General features: G+C 39.5%; 2 protein-coding genes across 2 annotated transcripts in view; one reads left to right on the top strand and one right to left on the bottom strand.

The window, feature by feature from the left end:
• sdhaf3 (succinate dehydrogenase complex assembly factor 3) overlaps nucleotides 1-19322 on the top strand; it is a 158262-nt gene that overhangs the window by 59289 nt on the left and 79651 nt on the right. The gene's annotated exons all lie outside the window — the stretch shown is intronic.
• Nucleotides 776-19322, bottom strand: part of LOC140732058 (uncharacterized) — a 178875-nt gene continuing 160328 nt past the window's right edge. The window contains exons 11-12 of the mRNA XM_073054182.1: nucleotides 17711-17844; nucleotides 776-1569 (exon numbers count right to left, since the gene is read on the bottom strand). Of these exons, the coding sequence (XP_072910283.1) occupies nucleotides 1450-1569; nucleotides 17711-17844 (254 nt within the window). The 3' untranslated portion in view covers nucleotides 776-1449. The remainder of the gene's footprint in view (nucleotides 1570-17710; nucleotides 17845-19322) is intronic.

Genomic DNA, 19322 nt, shown 5'->3' with positions numbered 1-19322 from the left:
GTCAGCAACATTAAATTCCTTGGTGTAATCATTTCAGAGGGTTTGTCATGGACCCTGCATCTAAATGCAATTACAAAGATAGCAGACAGCGCCTTTACTAACTTAGATGTTTGCAAAGATTCAGCACGACATTTAAAACTTTGACGTAGATGTCTGGTGGAAAGTATAATGACTGATTGCATCTCAGCCTGCTATGGAAACACAATGCCCTTGAATAGAAAATCCTACAAAAAATAGTGGATACGGCCTGACCCATCGTAGGTAAAAACCCTCCCCACCACTGAGCACAACTACATGGAGTGGTCTCACAGGAAATCCATCATCAAGGACACCCAACGTCCAGACCATGCTTTCTTCTTGCTGCTGCCATCAGGAAGAAGGTACAGGAAGAATCTCTGCCACCAGGTTCAGGAACCATCAGAATCTTGAACAAGAGGGGATAATTTGACTCGCCCATCACTAAACTGTTCTCACAACCCATGGATTCACTTCAATTCTTCAACTCATGTTCTCAATACATATTGCATTTTTTTTCTCCTTTGTAGTTGCAGTTTGTTGTCCTTTGCACATTGTTATTTGTCCATCGTGTTGGGTGCGTTCTTTCATTGAATCTATTGTTTCTTGCACTTACTGCATAAGCCCACATAAATAGAAAACAAATCTCAGGGTTGTATATGGTGACATATATGCATTTTGATAATAAACTTACTTTCTATTTTTGTACTTTGTAATATATGTGGATATTACTCCTATTTACAAATGAGAGATTACAAAATGAGGAAACATCAGAGTACTTTATAAAAAAGTAATACAGTCATACAAAGCATGGAGTAAAATAGATTTTGATTGTTACAAAGTGGTAAATTTGTATCGTAGCCAGGAATAAAAATTAACTTCAGAAAAAGTGGGTCTTTGAATAAGATTCAGCTTCCTATGGCATATCTGATCAATTTTCTATATTTTAATGTTCGTCCATGAAAACATATTGGTGAAAATAGCTACTTAAGCTATGAATGTACAGTACCCATTGAAGTTGGATTGAATGCCAGACATTCTAAAACATTGTTATAATGATCGTTAAAGACAGAAACATTAACAGGCGTGCCAACTGAATAGAGATAGCAATAATAACTGATTATTAGCTCAGTAATGAACATCCAGTGTTGGATGACAAACTCCTTCACAGTTTTTATTAACTTCAAGTCCTGATTAGTAATTGATGCACCATCAATAACTCTCCGAGATGTGAGTCGAGATGGGCTTTTATTAGCTGGAAGAAAGCACCGTCAGCAGCAAGAGATCACCACACAACATCCTGGAGACTGAGGGAGGAGCAGTGCCTCCAATCGCCTTTATACAGGGGTCTGTGGGAGGAGCCACAGGAGCAGTCAGCGGGGGGGGCATGTCCAGACAGGTATATGTAGTTCACCACAGTAATGATATGTGATTTTACTTGTAGAATACTAGGTAGGAATACATCACAATTTCTCCAGGGTTCTGTTTCGGATTTGGATCCTTGCCATTAAACCAGCCAAAATACACGATGCTGTTTAGCCCAGTCATGTTTACCTGAATAAAAAGGATCAAAATCAAGTTGGTAACAGTTCAACAGAATGAATATGCTTTACACTTCAACCTCTTCAACCTAATTTGTACCTGCTGTTTTTATATGATGCACCAAAGATCTGTAGACTTTCTGCCATCCCCAATTTTTCAGTTATGCTTTCAAACAATTCACTACAAAGCCCTCTGCAGAAAAGTCTTACAGAGGTCCCCCAAATAACCAATTGCAATGGGAACATAGCAACACAGGAAATTATTATGTCTGAATGCTAAATATGTAGTATTATTGGTCTGATAATAGAGATTGGCGATGACCTCACAGCAGATCTTATTGCATCAGTGTGTCAACTCCTACTCAAGATGTCTGCAGCATTTCAGTGAGAAAACTATTTACTGCTAAATTATCTGCAACTTTGTGTTGGGAATTCATGCTAATCAAACTCATCTGTCCTAGGAGCAGCTTTTAGAAAGAAGACATTCAACTAATTTTCAATGTTGTATCATTTTTTTCCTGTGGATCTCTCAAAAGACCAAGCACCCTTTTATATTTTTTCCATTTATTTCACACAGTGGGTAATTTAGTCCCTGCTATGGTAAATGAGCTACCAAAGCATTTTGATAACAACTGAAATAAAATATATTCAGAATCATATTTCAATATTTCTCTTGTCATTAATAATTGATATCCAACTGTTTTATTTTCCATCTAACTTTTCCTTTATGCATTCATTTTGCGAAATGAGTCGTATTTGTATGATATTCATCCACTTATTTTTACTGCACCAAAGGAAAAATAATTCTGATGAAAGATCATTGACCTGAAATATTAACTTTAGTTTTCTATCTATGATAATCTGATCTGCAGAGTTTTTCTACAGCATTTGCTGTTTTATATTACATTTAATATGCCAATGTCTGTATACTTCCTACATGCAAGACATGACAATAATTTAAATTCAATTCCTTCAATTCAGAAATCTGTATTTGTTATTGTGCTAGATTCTCTACACAGGAAGACATAGATTAAGTTTATCACTTTGTATAGCAAAGAAATGGGTCCCTCTTCGTCCATGGTAACTGTGATGCCCACCTACAGCACACTAATCCTATTTGCCTACACTAATCCTGTTTGCCTACACTGAGCCCATAACCCTCTCCTCCTTTTCTATCTGAGTACACGTCCAAATGCCTTTTAAATATTGAGTTGAAATTACCACATCCCCTGACAGCTTGTGCTAGATAACCACCAACCTCTATGAAAACTGTATTCCTTTACATTTCTCTCCTGTCTCCTGTGCTATCTAGATCTAGACTTCCCTGCCCTAAGGAAAGATTTTGACTGTCTATCCTATTTGCATATAAATATCATATCACAATATAAATCCCTATATGATCACTGCTTAGTTTCCTGCAGTCTAGTAAGAATAACCAGCCTATCTATTCCCTTATAACAACAGTCCTTGTGTGAATTTCTTCTGCACTCTCTATCATTACATCTTTCCCGTAGTTTGCTGACCAGACTGAACTCAGGGGTGGTGTAACAGATATTTTGTACAGTGAAAATATGACATCCCGGTGTTTTACTCTGTCTCAGCTTATGCTTTCTTTACTAACCCATCCAGCTGTGTTATCATTTTCCAGAGGTACTCGAAGGTCCCTCAGTATATCATTGGTTCTCTGGTCTCTGCCATTTATTCTGTATGGTTGATCTGCTTCAGTTGCTTGATGAGGATTTCCTTTTTGTCCAGATATGATACTGACACTCCAAGGCTATCACCATTAGAACTCACTCTGCATTCCCCTCCTGCACAGTGACAATAAAATGGAACAAGATATGCAGACAGCTATCTGGAAACAGTCCTGACTTTAGAGTAACTTCTAATTTATATAGTAGCATCAGCATGTTGTACTTTATCTTAGAAATTCAGAGCCAATTTTCAAAGGCAATGTAAGTTGTGTTTATGTTACTGTACTGCCTGCTCAGCACCACTGACTAGGTATAAATTTCCAGACACAATTTCTCCCATTTATATCCTGGAGCTTTTAATCTGAAAGCTGACATTAGTAACTCCAAACATACTACCTAACTTCTCTGGATTTCCTTTGGCCATTTATGTTTTCATTTTTCTACATATTTTCTCTTACTGTCTGCAATTTGCTCTTTGTTGTCCAAAGGAAAAATAACTTAAGGTCTCGATTCTCCATATTTGGGAAAAAGGTTGCAGGTTGACCAAAGACACAGACTTGTATATCAGCATTTATAGGGGAAGCTATGTGTAAATTTCCAAACAATGCTCCTTTCTTTAACCTGTAGTACACACTACAGCAGCATTCTGTAAGATATTGAAGGACTACAATTGCCCATTGAAGTGCAACTAAGCAGTGATGTTAAAAGTTGCCTAATTATTTACAATGAGACAATGAATTATGAGCAGCTGATTGGCAAATCTGGCCCAACTTTTTTCAGTGCACCTTTTACAACATGACCTTAAAGCCTTTAACATCAAAAGCTGCAGTAATCCATAGCCTCACATACAGTCAAATTAGCATACATGTATAACTTGCCCAGAAAAATTGAGTACCCAGCCGCTTTTCTATTTTTGCTGCATGTTAAAGCTGCCAAGACCTTTCAAAGTTTGTGAATATGAAACTAAAATATAATCCTAAAACAAGTTAAACCTTGATTATAGACATTACTAGAAACAGAAGTTTATTAAAATGTAAGTTGCATTCATAGCCTTCTTACAATTGTAAAATCTCCTTTGAAATGAATGGGCTTGTGGTTCTATTGGCAGATACAACTTGTTACAGAACTTGAGAGTAGATCCTCAGCATAAGTGCAGTTCATGTGAGTTCTTGACACTTTCCTGCTTTGCTCTGGTGTTTTGAACTCTACAGCAGCTATGTGGTTCATGAAGAACCTTTGACAAAAATTCAGAAGTAGCTTTTATGATTGTTTTCTGTAAGTTCTCTACTCAGTTCCTCAGAGTTGAGGATGATTTACTTCCACTTCTTTGGATTCTGGGGTGTCCTCGTCAATCTCCTCGATGAATTGAATTATGAATCTACAAAGGGAAGTCCATTAACAGCAATTGTTAAATTCCCCTCAAGAGTTATCTTTTGAATCTTAAAGAAACAGAAATTTTTTGGTGTTTAAAAAATCTCTGACCAATTACTGTTGATTAACATTGTATAAATTTATACCTCTCCAATACATTCAGCTGTGATTTGAGCGGATGTGAATTGAACTGAAACTCTGTGAAATCAGAAGGTACACTAAAACAACGTTTCTCTCTGATCTTCACACATGCATGTGCATCTGAGTTCTGTGTTGTTCCTTTCCACGCCTTGTGGCGCATCAGACAGCAACCTTGCCATTTCTTCAGCATTTTTGTCTGTTTTTACAATGCTGAGTTGCTAGCTTGATGCTCATTCCAGTACAGATGGAAAATGTGCAAGGAGCCAGCCACATTCAAAGCTGGGACCTCGCACCTTGAAGTCCAGTGTGGATGCCACAACACCGGCTGACTGCATATGGGTAATGGGTAGGTATTTATTCAAGTACAATTTCAATTAAGACCTTCCCTCCCCACTTTGTGTGGCAGATTGTAAGCAAGCTGTTACTTTAGGTCTATTGGTTTGTTGGGACACGTAGGTGGTCATTCAACTCACCAAATCTGTGCCAACTCTGGCATAATAGTTCTGTCAGCATACAGAAAGGCGCTAATTGTGCTGATTGGGACCTGTGCATAGAGCTAGAGCCTGGTATAATATACACTCAGTGGCCAACTTATTAGGTACAGAGTAGGACTGGGTGTGGTCTTCTGCTGCTGTAGCCCATCCACTTCAAGGTTTAATGTGCTGTGCATACACAGATGTTCTTCTGCACACCACTGTTGTAATATATGGTTATTTGAGTTACTGTCACTTTCCTGTCAGCTTGAAACAGTCTAGCTATTCTCCTCTGACCTCTCTCATTAACAAGATGTTTTCACCCACAGAATTGCCACTCACTGAATTCTGTTTTGCCTTTCATACCATTTTCTGTAAACTCTAGAGACTGTTGTGTATGAAAATCCCAGATCAGCAGTTTCTGAGATACTCAAAACACCCCATGGAGCATTAACAATCATTCCACTGTCAAAATCACTTGGATCACTTTTTCCCCCATTATGCTGTTTGTTCTAAACAGCAACTGAACCAATTGACTAAGTCAGCATGCTTTTATACACTGACTAGTTGCCACATGATTGGCTGTGTTGATACTTGCATTAACGAGCAGGTGTACCTAATGAAGTGGCCACTGAGTGTAATCTGGTCATTTGTCTAAAGTTCAAGTTTAATTGGCTTTCAACCATACATGAATACCCTTTCCAACGATGACGCTTGTCTGTGAAGCTCATTAATTGTGCGTTCTGAGGGGGCTTTGCAGTCCAATTCGAGAAAGGCATGAGTGTTGACCGTGAGGTCAGGTATATCGTCCGGCCGCTGTAGAAGCAACTGTTGTGGCTATTTTTCTCCTCTCTTGAGCGGTGACCAGATCTGCATGGAAACTATTCTTGAACTTGTTGGAGGCTCGACTTACCAGGGCACACCATCCAGTCCAGTCCTGAGTACTCTGCTCAAGCTGCTTAGGTGAGAAGTTGGCTTTCACACAGACCTTAAAGCTCTTACGAGGTCGTCCCCTGACTCTTCTTCCTTGCGACAGCTCTCTGTATAGCAACTGCTAGGGTATTCTGGAATCCTCCATGTGTATAACATGCCCTGTCCAGTGAAGCTGGGCTTGCAGGATCATTGTGCTTTCTACTCTTTTGAGGACTTCCAGGTTGGTGACACGGTCCTGCCAATGGATGCCCAGGATTGATCTGAGGCTACATGTATGGAAGGATGGAAGGGTTCCAGCATTTCAAGGTACCTTCTGTATACAGTCCAGGTTTCACAGCTATATAATAGACTGCTATGTACACCTTGAGTTTCGTGGCTTTTCAGATGTTATGCTGGTTTAGTACACGTGAATGTAAGCCCCCGAGGGCTTGACCGGCCTTGTCTAATTTCTTTGTCTAGGGAGCCATTGCTAGAAATAACACTTCCGAGGTATTTGAATTCCACTGGTCTAAGCTGTGTACCGTTGATGCAAATGGATGGGGCAGGGGTGGTAGACTTTGGACTGGGTGGGAACAGGACTTCTGTCTTTTGTAGGCTGACAGTAAGGCCAAGAAGTTGTTTCTGCAAACCTATCGACAAACAGCTGAAGATCGGCTTCTGTGTGGGCCATAAGTGTACAATCATCAGCATACTGGGCTTCTTGTATGAGATTTCTGATTATTTTCATATGGGTCCTCAAGCGAAACGAGTCAAAAAATGATCCATCCATCCTGTACCTTATGTAAAATCCCACATTGTATGGTACCAAATGCGTGGAGAAGTACGCACGTTGGGAACAGATTAAACAGTACAGGCCCGTGCATCACACCACTTGAAATACTGAATGGCATCAAAGTCTTCCCTTTGACAGAACAAGGCCACTCGTGTCATTGTGGAAGAGATGGATGAGATTGACAACTCTATGCAGGCACCCAAGATTTGACAGCATTCGCCATAGGGACTCCCTGTCAACCATATCGAAGTCTTTGGTTGGATCCTCGAAGATGATAAGTAGTTGCAAATTCAGTTCAATACACTTTTCTTGAATCTGGTGAATGGTGAAAACCATGTTGATAATACTATGGCCTGCTCGAAAGCCACATTGTGCTTCAGGAAGGCTTGCCTTTGGTATGTTGGTGATCAAGCGGTTAAGATAGTGCGAGCTAAGATTTCTCCCCCAACAGACAGGAGAGATATGTCCCTTTAGTTGTCGCAGTGAGCTCTGCTACCTTTGCCCTTGAACAGTGGAACAATTATGGTGTCCCTAAAGTCCTCAGGCACATTTTCTTCCATTCATGTGTTCAGCAGGATGTCATGAAATGTTGTGAGTGCTGGTGGGCCTGATAACTTAGGGCTTGTGCAGAGCTTTACCATCTGCTGATGGTAAACTTATTAACTTATTATTATTTATTTAATTATTTGTGGTTTTATATTGCTATATTTCTTCACAGTTCTTGGTTGGTGCAGCTGTAATGAAACCCAATTTCCCTCGGGATCAATAAAGTATGTCTGTCTGTCTGATAAGAGGGTGATTTGGATTGCATGGTCCATAGACTGCTTCGATGACCCTGAAGTACATCTTCCAGAGTTTTGTGTCAGCGTAGGACTGAATTTATTCCGCTTTTCTCTCCCACCGTGCATCCTGCATTCTGTGCTTGTCTCTGGAGTTGCTTAAGCTGATCGTGTTTCGAAATACAGGACAAGTCATTCTGCCATAGATACAGCCAAACAAAACAGTGTTACTCTAGGGTCGAGGTGCAAAACACAATACCAACAGTCTTACACAGCACAAGGCACACAAACGCATATAAGACAGCAGTAACATAGTCACACAAAAACATTACAGTCCAAGTCCCTGAATCCATGAGTTTTGCAACAGTTTGCAGTCAAACACAATACATCCTATTTTCTGTCGAGTGAACACTGGGGGGGGGGCAGCGCCAACTCCAACATGTATGCCACAGCACCTCTGGCTCTTCAATAGAGCACACCAACTCGGGCGCCTTCCCACTGGGTGGCCACAAATGGGCAGCATCCATGAGTAGAGACCTGGTCCTCACCACAATCGCAACTACGCAGCTCCACTGCTGTTCATCAGCAAATCAATGAATCAGATTTGCCATCACAAGAGAAGTGACCAAAACGATGATTCGTTGATAGACTCCATATCACTTTCATGCACCTGCGCCTCACAACACAGGCAGCAGCAACTTCCACACCAAGTCCAACTCCTTCAGTATTTTACATTACCAGGGTCTTGCCATTGCAAGAAAAATGTCGAGGACAATTACTTGCTGTTAAAAATGCACATGGTCTTCGCACAACTCTAATGCCTTTCTATAGCGGGTAGCTACATGGTCTGCACCAAGTCCAGCTCCTTCGCCAATGAGCAACTCGCTGATGGGGCAGACCTGTAGTACTTGAAGTTCTTAATGTCCAACAGGGTCTTGCGATTGTAAAATAAAGTTTAAAATAAACAAAATAACACCTCTGGTTGGCCCCATTAAAGCTGATGCATCCGAGCACACCACCATCTTACTGGAAGATAAATTAAAAGAAACTAGCCAGGAATGTCATCAAAAACTTTGTCATCTCAGTCTTGGAAGAATTCTGGATTTACGTCATTCATAAGTGCCCAGAATTACTAACAGTAAAATAAAATGATTATTGTTTTGTCTAAATTCTTACCTTCCTGTCCTTGAAACTGCAAAATCTCTGTTCAAATGAATAGGCATGGAAATCTTAATCTAGAGCAGAATCCATGAGCTAATTCCCCACAGTAACTGTAATGGAATCTCAGCAAGTTTGTGTTTCCCTGCTGAATCTTCTATGAGCAAACTGGCAGATTTATCTGCAGCAACTTGTCAGCAAGTTTAACTTCTGCAAATTTGGATACCTGAGCATCCAAGACCCACAGTTGTTTGCAATTCCAGCTTTAATGCTGGATGTTTGCTGTGAACTGACAGCACTTACCCACAAGATTCAGCCCAATATTTTTCAAACATTGTGGAACAGAAAGCAATGAATTGTTACATGTAATAAGTTGTAATAAATTTAAATTAATGCAAAGCCTTTCTTAATCTATTACAGCAGGAAAAGCTTTTAGCATTACACAGATTTTAGTAACTGTGTCCCTCAGTTTTTTAATGCACAGTAACAACAAAATTTCAAATCTGAGCAGTACTAACAGATTTCATAACTTGAATATACAGTATATACAGATCCTTTCACATGATATTTCTATTCATTCTGTCTTTAACTACCAAGTATGATTTAAAGTCCATCTTTTCTCTGTAGAATGGCAACATTTGACACAATAAACCAGCAATCACGAGAGTTGTTCATCTTAATGCATGCAGTCGGAACTAAAACTGAAATGCATCCATTACAAAAATGCTTTCAGTTACTTGACATCACTTTGACCCTCACTGCCTACCCAGCAATTTCTTCTATTACAAAGCAGCTAATCCATTTTAAAAGATCTAAAAAGATGCAATGATGTGCCCTAAAACCAGACATAATGCACATAAAGAATTGATTCCAGCAGAATTTTAAAAATTCAATTTATCAATCAAGTATTACTTGATACAATTACTCCTAAATGGCACTAATATTCTAATATTACACCACATATTTTACCAATAGCCGTTGATAAAATAAAACTTATTTTTTAACGTAAATGTAAAGAGCTTATGGAAAAAAAACCTTTGTTACTTGAATATGAACAGGATGGTATATGATTACATGAAACATTTACTTTATGCTTTTCGAAATTTGCTTTACAATTCGGAGTTAGTTTCCACGTATACAGCACGTTTCTTCATTCTCTGAAATGCAGATCTAATACTTCGTGAGGTACGTACACTTGAATATACAGAAGTGTTAAAGTTCCACTAAAGAACACTGAGATCTGTACTAAATTTAGTAATTGTCAGTCAATCATAGATAGTGAAAAAAATTCAAAGATAGGTAAAATCACAGAAATGCGTTATCATATGAACAGGAATTGATTAGGGATAGTCAGTCAGCATAGCTTTGTGCATGGTAGGTCGTGTCTAACCAAACATATGGAGTTTTTTGAGGATGTTACTAGGAAAGTTGACGAAGGCAAAGCAGTAGATGTTGTCTACATAGACTTCAGCAAGAAATTTGATAAGGTCCTGCATGGGAGGTTGGTCACGAAGGTTCAGTTGCTTGGCATTCAAGGTAGTAAATTGGATTAGATTGGCTTTGTGAGAGAAGTCAGAGAGTGGTAGTATATGGTTGCCTGTCTGACTGGAGGTCTGTGACTAGTGGAGTGCTGCAAGGATCGGTGCTGGGTCTGTTGTTTGTCATCTATATCAATGATTTGGATGATAGTGTGGTAAACTGAATAAGCAAATTTACAGATGATTGGGGGTGTAGTGGACAGTGAGGAAGACTACCATAGCTTGCAGTGGGATCTGACAAGCTGGAAAAAGGGTCTGAAAAATGGCAGATGGAATTTAATGCAGTCGAGTGTGAGGTATTGCACTTTGGTAGCACCAATCAAATTAGATCTAACACATTGAGCGATAGGGCACTGAGGAATGCAGTAGAACAAAGGGATCTGGGAACAGAGGTCCATTAATTCATGGAAAGTGGCATCATGGTTAGATAGGGTCAGAAAGAACACTTTTGGCACATTGCCCTTAATAGATCAAAGTATTGAGTATAGGAGTTGGGATGCTATGTTGAAGTTGTGTAAGATGTTTGGAGTATTGGTCACCTACCCTAAGGAAATAAGATTGAAAGAATACAGAGAAAATTTACAAAGATGTTGCCAGGATTGGAGTAACTAAAGGAAGATAGAATAGGTTAGAACTTTATTCCTTGGAACATAGAAGATTAAGGGGAAATTTGGTAGAGATATACAAAGTTATGGAGGGTATAGACAGGGTAAATGTTAGCAGGCTTTATCCACCGAGATTGGGTGAGACTACAACTAAAGGTAATTGGTTAAGGTGAAAAGCTAAATACTTAAGGGGAACACAAGGTGAAACTTCTTTACTCAGAGCGTGGTGAGAGTGGGCCAGTGCAAGTGGTAGTTGCTGTTTTGATTTCAAGGTTGCAGAGAAGTTTGGAGAGGTACATGGGGAATGGAGGTCTACGGTCTGGGTGATGGTCAATGGGACTAGGCTATGTAGATGTTTCGGCACTGACGAGATGGGCTGAAGCGCCTGTTTCTTTGCTGTATTTCCCAAGACTCTATATTTTTATAATAATGAGAGGGAATAGAGAACAATAATTACCACTTCCAATTATAAGAAAAAACTATTTTAATAAAAACAATGAAAAGATTCAATAAAATTTCAAAGATGGTGCAAGATCATATAAGGTAAATATGGAGACAATATTTGTGTCCTGTAAAGCTGAGGAGTAGTCCAATAGGGCTATGGTTAGGAACACAATCATCTACATTTTCTCCAAGTTGTACACCATTCTAAGTCAGAAATACATCACCATCATTGCTGGGTCTAAATCCTGAAACTCTCTACCCAATAACACTGTGGTATATCTTCACCAGAGGAACTGTCACTGTTTATGAAGGCAGGTCACCAGACCTTCTCCAAGGCAATAATTGCTGGACTTGACAGTAATACCCTGATTCAGAAAATTTAATAAAAATTTTAGCAAGAGCTCCACTTCTGGTGTTAAGATAAAAAGAAGGGTATTACTGAGGTAGTTGAACACTGCTGCATCTAAAACTCTACCCTGAGGAGACTTATAGATGCTACAACCACAAACACTTTACCCCATGCGAGGTCATCTCCATGCATTGTAATATTTTCCTTTGATGTCCACAGTGGTCCTTGATGGTAAGAGCTCAGCAATCTGAGTCATTAACACAGTTCCTCTCTCCAAAGGTTCTACCTAACCATCGGAATAATTTCACAACTAGATATTGCAGAACTCCAAAGCTTCGCACTCACCTTTTGGATGGGCTCTTTCCATTAAATGTTATTTAGCAAATTTGTATGTTTTTATTACAACTTCAACAGGTCAACATACTTTTAGTTCTAGTTTCTACATACTCTTTCCTGAACAACTAATGAAATGTGCAATCCGAGCCCAACGAACTAACCAACGATATGAAATCACGTGTTTCTTGTGGCACTACATCCATGCCATTGAGGTTTGACTCCTCGTTTTTATTTCAGAATCTAGCTGCTGCTTCCCGATATGCTTGGTGAGCACTCAGTTCTTTGTTGGTGGAGGACCTTGACCATCAATGCCTACCAAGTCAAATTACAAAGAAACAGAGTGGCTGCTTGTCCCGGGCACACTGATTCCAGTAGGGCTTCAACTTCTGGTCAGAAATGGCCTTTTCTTTGAGAACTGGGGGCTGATTTTAATAATTGGTGAGCAGGACAGGTGCTAACCACTCCTTGAAAGAGGAACTTACTTTATGCACCAAAGAAATATATGGCACATTTGTACTAGCAGATGGCCAGTACATCCTGCACTGGAACAAATAGGAGTGTATTAATCATGCATGATTATTTCACCACCTATTTTCCACCCATGCCCAATTAAGGCACACGCTTAAGATTAAATGTTACACAGATTAGGCACTGTATACGAATTTATGAAATTTAGACATTGCAGGCACATATTTTTAATTTTGCCATTGAATTCAGAAACAATTTGCATCAACAGAATTCACAAAACAAAGAGTATCTGTTGTGAATTTGTTTTCTACACAAATCCCCTCTTTAATATGTTGCCTCCATTGTTACTGGATAGCACTAGATTTGCTGAGTGCCTGTAAATGTTATATATAAAAATAGTCTTGAACTGTACTCTATTCCAGTGAGAATAGCCTGGCAGATGCAAGAGTCCAAGTGGCATATCCTGAAGCAATTACTTACTCACATTTTGAATTGAAATTCAAACTGCAAACAATGACAATGTTTTATGGTGTAAAGATGAACGTATAATGACTGTTTCCTTACAGACACAACACAGTCAGAGGAGTACGATCTTTAGTTTAGAAATAACGATGTGGTCCTACAGGGTCTAACAGTGCAACAATAATATGCGATTCATATTTTATAGCCATTATATCCACTGAAGAAACTTGAGATACAAAATTAGCGAAGTAATTTAAAATCCTGAAGGAACTATAACAGAACATCTTTTCAGTTGGTGTGTTTGGTGAAAACACAAGTCTAATCAATATTTTATTGCAGTTGTTTTGCTATGCTGCTGGAAGGCAACTGTTTAATAAGGGAACATCGCAAGGTAATAGTTACATTGCTTCAGGACAGGAACGTGTAATAAAAGTAACACTGCTTGAAATCCAAAGCTACACACACAAAATGCCGGAGGAACTCAGCAGGCCAGGCAGCATCTACAGAAAAGAGTACAGTCAACATTTTGGGCCAAGATCCTTTATCAGAACCGGAAAGCAAGGGGAGAAGTCAGAGTAAGAAGGTGGGGGTGGGGGGAAGGAAAAACTATAAGGTGATAGATTATAGGAGAAAGCAGGAGAAGGGGAGGGGGTGAAGTGCTGAGAGGTTGATTGGTGAAAGAGATAAAGGGCTTGAGAAGGGGGAATCTGAAAGGAGAGGACAGAAGACCATTGAAGAAAGGGAAGGGGGAGGAGCACCAGTTGGAGGTGGTGGGTAGGTAAGATAAGGTGAGAGATGGAAACAAGAGTGGGGAATGGTGAAGACAGGCAACTACTGGAAGTTCGAGAAATCGATGTTCATGCCATCAGATTGGAGACTACTCAGAATGAATATAAGGTGTTGCTCTTCTAATCTGAATGTGGCCTCATCCTGGCAGTAGAGAAGGCCATGGACTGACATGTTGGAATGAGAATGGGAAGTAGAATTGAAATGGGTAGCCACTGGGAGATGCTGCTTTTTGTGGTGGCCAGAGCGAAGGTGGTTGACAAAGTGGTTTCCCAATCTCCGTCAGGTCTCACTGCTACACAGGAGGCTACACTGGGAGCACCATATACAGTATATGACCCCAAAAGATTCACAGGTGAAGTGTTGCCTCACCTGCAAGAACTGTTTAGGGCCCTGAATGGTGTGAGGGAGGAGGTGTGGCACCTGTTCTGCTTGCAAGAATAAGTACCAGGAGGGAGGTTAGTGAGGAGGGTTGAGTGATCAAGGGAGTCAGTAGGCAGCAATCCCATCAGAAAGTGGAAAGTGGGGGCTGGAGAGGGAAAGTGGCCTCCTTTACTCTCACCATGAGGTCACACACAGCTTGGAGGAGCAACACCTTGTATTCTGTCTGCTTAGTCTCCACCTGATAGCATGAAGATCGATTTCTTGAACATCCAGTAGTTGCCCCCACCTCCTCTCCTTCACCATTCCGTGTTCCTGTTTCCCTCTCTCACATAATCTCCTTACCTGCCCATCACCTCCCTCTGGTGTTCCTCTCCCTTCCCATTCTTCTGTGCTCATCTGTCCTCTCCTATCAGATTCTCCCTTCTCCAACCCTTTATCTCTTTCACCAATCAACTTCCCAGCTCTTTACTTCACCCCTTCCCCCTCCCAGTTTTACCTACCATGTACCACCTTGTACTTCTTCCTCCCCTTCCCCCACCTTCTTATTCTGACTTCTTCCCTTCCTTTCCAGTCCTGATGAAGGGTCTAGGCCTGAAACGGCGACTGTTTACTCTTTTCCATAGATGCTGCCTGGCCTGCTGAGTTCCTCCAGCACTTTGCGTGTGTTGCTTTGGATTTCCAGCACCTGCAGATTTTCTCATACATGTAATAAAATATTTTCAGAATTTATTTACTGAATAAATTATCTTTATTGCATGATAGAGAGTATAATTTATGAAATAAATAGACAAAATAAATAATGGAGAACAGGAACTTACAGTGGGCCTTTGCGAATCAAAGACATATTTCCCTACATGTTGGATTATGTCCTATCTTGTCTCTGTGCACCCTGATTCAAAAGCAATACAAATCAGGGAGTGCATGTGATATGCAGTCTATGATTTTTCACTGTCCAGCAGAATTCTGGCCATTACAAAAGAAGAACATGGCAAGTGGCTTGGCTGTTGCAGAGCATGAAATGATAAAATGCCCATATTTAATCCTCGGTTGCTGTGCTTTCCATTTTCTCCTGATTTTCAAGGTGCCAAAACCTTTTCCCATGGAGGCACAAAAGACTACATGCTGGAACCTGGAGCAACAATCTGCTGGAGGAACTTGGTGGGCTGAGCAGGATCTGTGGGAGGCTCATCCATCTGTTGCTGCAAACCTACACTTGCAGCATTCTCCTTTATGATACCAAAGGATTTCAGTCCAGTCAAGACAGCACTTTTATTTTCACTTTCCAAATAGTTGTCACAATTTTTTCACATTAGTAAATTTTATTCCATTTGCCAGATTTTTACCCATCTATTTAATATCCTTCTTTGTATCTTCCTTATGTCCTCTTATCATATGAGGAGTGTTTCATGGCTCTGGGCGTCTACTCACTGGAATTCATTAGTATGAGGGAGTATCTAATTGAAATCTATCAAATGTTCAAAGGCCTCGATAGACTGCATGTGGGGATGGTACTTCCTATGGTATGGAAATCCAGGACCGGGGACACAGCCTCAGCAATGAGTGATGTCCATTCAGAACAGAGATGAGGAGATTTATTTAGCCAGACAGTAGTGAACCCATGGAATTCATTGCCACAGGTAGCTGTGGAGGCCAAGTTATTGGGTATATTTAAGGCAAAGGTTAACAGATTCCTGGTTAGTTGGGGCATGAAGGGAGGAGATTGGAATTGAGAGGGAAATAGATCAGCCACGATGAAATGGTGGGGCAGACTCGATAGGCCAAATGGTCAAACTGCTTCTATATCTCATGGTTTCTTTATGGATTACTTTCCTATACTGTTTATCAAAGGTTATTGCAGAACATAAGATTTTGTGGTACAGAAAACTGTCATGAATAGAAAGTTGGCCAATATAAATATATATATATATATACAAATACATACATATATACATATATACTTCATCCACTGGTGCTCCACTATCCACAGGTTGTCATAAAAATGATTGGCTGCACTCTTCCATATTTGTAATGAAGCAGACACTGAGATGATCAGTAACAGAGGGAAGGTGAGATGGAAAGATGCTTGGTTGTTTCTGACCACTTCAGTGAAAAAGGGATACCCAACACCATCTCTTCTTTTTTTTCTCGCTCTACTTTTCTTCATACTCTGAGTTGCTGACAACGTCTAACCCTGCATTATTGCCAGATAATAGAGTGCAAAACAAGAAAACACAAATTTGTGACCACAGTATGCAGTATACTGTAAATCCCTTTCAGAGTTGTGCAGATGTTGCTTTAAGGGTATTGATAACTTGTTCAATTCAGCATGGCTCTTATTCCATGAGCATCCTTCTCTAGTGTTTAAGTTTTGGAGTAGAATCGTGCCAAATAAATACATTTGGATCTGGCATGGTGGTTGAAAAACAAAGGGCACAGAAGGATAAAGAGCAACTGCTGCTGTTCGGATATCGAGCATTGACTGCATAATCAGCCTATGGCCACAGACCAATTGGACATTCAAAGAATTAAATCACTTGTACTTTTGTACAATGTGAAATCCTCTTGGGGCTCCTGAAATGCAATGTGAGGGCAGCTGATGACTGTAATCTTTGTGAATTCACATACCTACGTGTTCTGACTGCTATCCTGAAGGGCAGCCTTCACAAACTCCATGATGCAGAAATGTGCTGCAGACTGTGAGATGTTGCTAACATTGCCAGCATCGCCTGAGTAGATATAACTTCTTCTATAAAAATTTATATCCACAATAATCAATTTGGTTCTGGCTCTGTTCCACTGCTGCATTTGTGGCCACAGGAAGTGGCATATCTCCATTATCGTTTGGAGATGTTTCTTTCAGCTTCTCCAAGGGGAAAATTATGGACAATCTAGGAAAGTAAAACATTTCCTGGAACATGATGCAATGGAGGGCAAGGAAAATTACCGATCTACATGCTAAATTATTTTCTTAAAAGGAAAATGGCCAAAATGACTTTAATTAATAGAATCATGACTGTATCCTGGTTCAGGTTGTAATGAGGAAAAAGAATCCAATATTAAGTTAATATGTAGATTGTGAAATTGTCCACAATTTTATTATCATGAGCCTGTTATTTTTTAATGCACATGATCAATCTCAATCTGCCTTGTTTAATGAAGCCAAAACATTTTTCTTTAGACTTAAAATTCTAATTTTTTTGATTTATGATGCCAGGTGTGAGCTGCAAAAGTTATAGCCTATACATGAATTCCTTATAACCGCAAAACAGAACCCATTTTAACTATCAACCAGAGAAAAGCTGGAACTATCTGAAATAACAAATTTAAACCCAGAAAGGGATCAAAGACAGGACTGCAACTCAATTGGAATATTTGCAATTACTTTCACTTTTACCATTCCCAAACTTGTTTCACCCCTACAACATACTCTTGCACTAACAAAATGGTTGGTTAATTTTTACCTGCTTAGTGACATCACTTATCCATGGTGCCACATCTTGTCCATCGCACCAGCCATTTCTGCCATAGAGCCATGTACCATGTTCATTTGGGACCACGCCTTCTGAAACCTTGTTAGCGCAACCAAAATAAGTGCCTGGATGCAAGATATTAGATATTTAGTTTCTGTGCATTGTGTTTTATAAATTAGATTTGTTACAAGTGGTGTGCATTTCATCACAAGTGCCTGCAGAAGAGCTTTAATATGTATTGAAAATGTTAGAGGAGAGAAAGTATGATGCACAATGGTGGAATATTGAATTCAATTTATCTCATTTAGGGATTTTGACAGAGAAAAATCAAGTCCAATCATACAAATACAATTTCCACCATCAATGACACAGACAGATTCATATGAACAAAAAGGCTGGTTGCACTTTTCCTTATTCTAATTTTTCCTTCTTAAATAAATTGAATTTTGAAAACAAATTAAGTCTGTGAGAAAAGGTAAGGGGAAGAAAGAAAAAAAATGCACTTCCTAAACATCTTTCTTATCCTCAGGGCATTGCTAAACAGTTTATAGCTATTGAAGTAGTACAACTATTGTAGTATGATCACTGTTGAAGACCTGCTTCAGAGATGAGGAAGCTCATTTGTGCAATGCAACCTTTTATATAAAAACGAATGAGTAATTACTAGATAATAGGCAAATCCCCTATTGCCCTGAACTTACTTGCCTCCTGCCCCTATTCTACATTGTTTGGTCCAGCATGCCCTCAGTGCAATTTCCCAGCAGAAACCTGGCTTCCAGCACTCTGGGGTAACTGAGTATATAAGAAAGCAGTTAGTGCAGGCCGATGGATGACTGCACTCACAGATGCACTTTGTCATTTAGTTATTTTCGCTACTCCAAACTCAAAAGATGGCAAAACTGTGTGGTTAATGCAGTTGATTGTTTGTGTTGGTCTTTGATATTTAAAAATTTAATAAAACTTAAGGGCATATTAAGTCATGATTTTTTAAAAAACTGAAAGCACTGTTATTACATTTAAAAAAAAAACACTCTATTAAGTAAAAACAATTTCAAATAAGAGAAATCCTCACAAAGTTAATGACCATCATCAACATAAACAGTATTAACATTTCAGGGACACTACCAACCAGAAAATAAATGGAACAACAATTATCAACAGTAGGAGAATTTCATGATACTCTTTCATGAGTTGCCTATTTCCTTACTCTTTTAAGCTTCACCATCCATCCAGCTCAAATCAAGAAAGGGATGAACAATCACCACTTCTATCAATTGTTGCATCATGACAGCTCAGAATGGTTCTGCTTGCTCAGATGCTCCCTTTTCCATTAGACTTAAAATGCATCCTCCATCACTACAAATAAATTTGCTTGATCTACAGGATGCACTGTAGTTTATCATCCAGGTTATCTCAACAGTACCTTATTCACCTGAAGCTCTGAAAAGTACAAAGGATAAGAGCAGCCAATTCAGAGGAAAAATGAGGTTTTCTCCAAATTACAATGCTATCATTTAGATATAATCTGCCTTTCATTCATCATCACTAGTCAAAGTCCTGAAAATGTAATTGTTCATGACAAAAACCAGATCAGTTTAAGAAA

This window comes from Hemitrygon akajei, chromosome 8, assembly GCF_048418815.1.
Source record: "Hemitrygon akajei chromosome 8, sHemAka1.3, whole genome shotgun sequence".
In the NCBI taxonomy this organism is placed as follows: Eukaryota; Metazoa; Chordata; class Chondrichthyes; order Myliobatiformes; family Dasyatidae; genus Hemitrygon; species Hemitrygon akajei.
This window is presented reverse-complemented; position numbering and strand designations above follow the sequence as displayed.